The sequence below is a fragment of the Sinocyclocheilus rhinocerous genome, unplaced genomic scaffold (assembly GCF_001515625.1).
Source record: "Sinocyclocheilus rhinocerous isolate Xijiao unplaced genomic scaffold, SAMN03320098_v1.1 scaffold541, whole genome shotgun sequence".
NCBI classification, from domain to species: Eukaryota; Metazoa; Chordata; class Actinopteri; order Cypriniformes; family Cyprinidae; genus Sinocyclocheilus; species Sinocyclocheilus rhinocerous.
In genome coordinates, this window is record NW_015658519.1 from 2,205,491 (window position 1) to 2,210,172 (window position 4,682).

General features: G+C 35.7%; 1 protein-coding gene across 4 annotated transcripts in view; it reads left to right on the plus strand.

Moving 5' to 3' along the window:
• tox (thymocyte selection-associated high mobility group box) overlaps window positions 1-4,682 on the plus strand; it is a 58,611-nt gene that overhangs the window by 50,587 nt on the left and 3,342 nt on the right. For all 4 annotated transcript variants that reach the window (XM_016531046.1, XM_016531047.1, XM_016531048.1 and 1 more), the window contains one exon: window positions 1,261-1,602. In XM_016531046.1, the coding sequence (XP_016386532.1) occupies window positions 1,261-1,602 (342 nt within the window). The remainder of the gene's footprint in view (window positions 1-1,260; window positions 1,603-4,682) is intronic.

Genomic DNA, 4,682 nt, shown 5'->3' on the forward strand with positions numbered 1-4,682 from the left:
TGGAATTAAATTCCACCATTTGAGTGGAATATACAGAGAAATCCAATATTAAAATATATATTTGTATTTTTATATATATATATATATATATATATATATATAATCTAAACATTAATAAAAATTTATTTAAAATTTTGATTTTATATTTTTGAATATACATATATTTAAATAATTTCAACATATGTAACATTTATAAAATGTATACATTTATGTATATATATATATATATTAATTAGTGCTATCAAACGATTAATTGTGATTAATCACATCCAAAATAAAACTTTAAAACTTTTTGTTTACATAATATATGTGTGTGTGTCAGGGAAGGATCAGTAGACAGATGCAATTGCAGGTATGATCTCTTTATTGAGAATAGAGCAAGCCAAATAGTCCAAAGGACATAATCCAAAATAGAGCAGGCAGTAGTCAGGCAATAGATGAACAGGAAACTGAGAGCAATAATCCAAAGTACAGGTCTTAGTCCAAAAACACCAGGTGAACAGAAAGTATCCAAAAGGCGTAGACAAGTTACAACACCAGGTAAAGAGTTGATACTTCACAAAGTATGTGGAATTGAGAGTCTCTTTATATAGGGTGTCTAATCAGTGTGAATTGCTTGCATGTGCATGTAATCAGAAGTCAGGTGATTTAGAGCGCTGCCAAGTATTCTGGGATATGGAGTCCAGGGCGGCCATATTTGAAATCTGAGGTGCTTGCTGTGAATTGTAATTCACTGAACTGACAGTGTGTGTACTGTGTATATGTATTGTGTATATATAAATACACACAGAGTATATATTTTGAAAATATTTACATGTATATATTTATATTCATATAATTTATATTGTATATAAATATATGTATTATATAAACATAAAATATTTCTTTTATATTTTCTTAATATATACATGCATGTGTTTATATTTATATATACATAATAAATATACAGTACACACACATATTATGCAAAAAAAAACTTTTATTTTGGACAAGCACTAGATTTTATACATTTTTAAATAAACATATTTAAATAATTTAAACATTTAAAATGTATCAAATTTATGCATACATATATATTTAGCATTTAGTATATACTATATATTTAGTGTTTAGTAAATAGTATATACACATATATTTAAAAGAAACATTTAGGTCATGCAACATTCATCAGGCATTTAAAAGCAGAGAATGATTAACCCAAGAAGCCTGTTTAACATTTATGCAACCAACAACTAAACCACTTTTTTTAACTTTCTCTAGAGCTACAATGACCCAGGCGATGTGAAGGCATCACAGGCCTCTCAGATGCTCGGACCCAAGCCACCAGTTTTCTCCGGGGCAGGCCAGTCTCACCCAGGTCTCTACATGGCTCCTCCGTACCACCAGCAGCCAGGACTCAGTCCCCACCTGCCCCCGATGCAGCCAGGCCTAGCCCGAGGCGGTGCATCCCGGCCCGGAGCAATGAGCATGGGCAACATGGCGGGCTCGTCCCCCCCTCCACTGCAGATCAGCCCCCCCTTACACCAGCACCTCAGTCTCCACCAGCAACAACAGCAGCTCAGCAGCCACCCGCTGCCCCTGCACTCCCCATCCATGGCCCAGGTGAGACATCTATTACTTATTTCAACAATGAACAATGCACTTTTTGCTTTTTAGATACTTTTGAATTTTGAGTCAACATGTATATTTAAAATAAGTTCCTATATGCTATACTATTCAAAAGAAAGAAAAAAATGAAAGAAATTCATATTTTTTTCAGCAAAGATGCAATAAATTGTTCAAAAGTGACAGTAAAGACATTTATAATGTTGCAAAGGATTTCTATTTTAAATAAATGTTGTTCTTTTGAACTTTCTAGTCATCAAAGAAAAAAGTAGCACTGCTTCCACAAAAATATTATGCAGGACAACTGTTTTAACATTAATAATAAGAAATGTTTGTTGAGCAGCAAATCAGCATATTACAATGATTACTGAAGCATCACGTGACACTAAAGACTGAAGTAATCACAGCTGAAAATTCAGCTAAATAAATTACATTGTAAAATTGTAAAATAGGAAACAATTATTTTAAACTGTAATTTCACAATATTACCGTTTTACTGTAAAATTGTAAAATAGGAAACAATTATTTTTAATTGTAATAATTTCACAATATTACTGTTTTACTGTAAAATAGGAAACAATTATTTTTAATTGTAATAATTTCACAATATTACTGTTTTACTGTAAAATTGTAAAATAGGAAACTATTATTTTTAATTGTTATAATATTTCACACTATTACTGTTTTTACTGTACAATTATTAAATAGGAAACAATTATTTTAAATAGTAATTTCACAATATTACTGTAAAATTGTAAAATAGGAAACAATGATTTTAAATTGTAATAATATTTCACAATATTACTGTTTTTACTGTATTATTGATTAAATAAGTGCAGCCTGGGTGAGCATAAACATAATTTTCAGAAGTTTGGGGACAGTTTATATTTATTCCATGGCACCAAAAATATATTTTTGTAATATATTAATTCAACTTTTTATGACTGTACATACAGTATATAAAATATTTGGTGCCATATCACTAGTCCCCACCATCCACATAAATAAATATAGAAATTCATGCTTTCAAACAAACTTAAAATCAGCATGAAATTGAATTATTTTCATTTAATTAATCTAAATTGACCTAAATTTAATTGTTTAATATACCCTCTTGCACTTCATGTGAACGACTGACCCCAACCAAAGACCACTTATATAGAGAGCACTTTTCACCATCCAATCAATTCCCAATGGATAGCATCAAGCCCTATATTTTTCTTCTTCTTGTAATGTGAAATATATCACATTCTGGAAGTAAAATAGGTTGTGAACTCGATTTAATGTTGACTTTAATCAAGAAAGCCATTAGCAGCCTTTTCATTGTTATTAGAGCAAGACCAAAAAGAGGAAAGACAGACACCAAGCCAGGCCAATTAAAGGATCTGCTCCCCCTCCGATCTATTTTCCATAAACCTCTTGGAGAACCCGCCTTGTCTGATTCTTCTCCAATTTCCATTATACATTATTGTGGAGCAGATAGCGAAGCGTATATGTGTGTGTATGAATGTGAGAGTGGAGGAAGTGCTGTTTATGCAGCAGATGCAGCACCGTTTCATTTTTCATCATTTCCGACCCCCTCAGCCTATCTCTCGCACCGGCGAATGAGGTCAAGAGAGGAACCATTAATATCTGCCAGCTTGTTTTATGTCCACACTGTGCAAAAAAAAAATCCCAGCGTATCACACAGACAGATTTTCAATTTTCTCTCTGTAATAAACAGATGCATTAGGATTTGGATGTGACTTAAGGTTGCACAAAAAAAGTCACATTGAGATTGATGAATACATCAGTGTGAAAGACAAAACGCCTCAGCTATCTGATGAAAACAGTTTTTTAGACCGGGCCGAAGGAAATGAAATTAGTTCTCCGCTAAAGTGTATAGGAGGAGAAGGCTGGTTTTGGAGGACGTAGACAACAGCAAAGCAGAGAAAGCAAATAAAGGCTCTACCCGTTCGCACACAAACCCCCAAAAACTTTATGTGTGAGGAGGAAGAGGGTGTTTCGACTGCAGCCCCACGTTAACACGCAGCCTCATTATTAGCATGGGTGCTAATTAAACCCTCGAGATCTCAAGCAGAGGTGGTTAAGGAGAGGTTTGAAGCCCAAGTCTCCGTAAGCACTCGCGGTGAGTTCCGTGTTGATCCGTTTCATGTCTTAATAGCCTTGAGTTGCGCTGGAACTTCAGTGGGATTGAGATGAGGTTGTAATGAGGTCCTAATGAATAGCACCCTTGTGTCTGGAAGCTCTTTAAGAGATGAGCATCAGCTGGGAGGCAGGACTGACTGGTGCTGGAGAGAAGGAGAGGGCGGAGAATCACATTGTCTTGGGGTAAACAGGGATTAGCTTCATAAAAAGAGATGAATCATGTGGTCAGAAGAACAGGTGACACGCTATCCAGTGACAGCGTTTTGCGCCGGGCCGGCGTTGAGTGACGAGCTGTTTGTGTTTGAATTGTGTTGTTTGGTAAGGAAATACATGGCAACGTATAGATTCCATCGAGGACGAAAGCGAAAAACATATTTCCAACTCAAACTTGGAACTGTTGCGGCAAAAAAAAGTTTGCCATTCACATCTGAATGTGAAAGGCCTATTGTTGTAAGTTTCTCTTCCTGTGCCCGCTGGGAATTCTGGGAAACGTTGTATTTAAAAGAGCAACTACTTGATTGAATTTCATGTGCTTCTTTTTTATCACTCCTCGGCAGGAAAATTAACTATTGCCGTGGATGATCGTCATCGTGATGCAAAAAAAGTGTCTAATTTTCATGCAGATTATAGTGTGAATTTGTCTGAAGTCCAATTTTAGATTACCACAGGGCTCCTTGTATGGCTGTGTCAATCTTTTGGATGAGAGTACGAATGCTTAAACTTGGCTTTTCTCTCCTCCGTTTGGGGACTTCTTAAGCCTGTTCCGCAGAGCCTGCCTTTATGGGAGAGTTTTTAAATCCAAAGGGGAGTAATAATCCTCGTTCATTTTTGCATATTTGTGGAGAGCAAACAAAAACGCGCGGTTCAACTTTTTCGGTGAGCCGAGGCGGGCTGGGGGGAGGTGGGGCAGTGTTGGGGGGGGGACACAA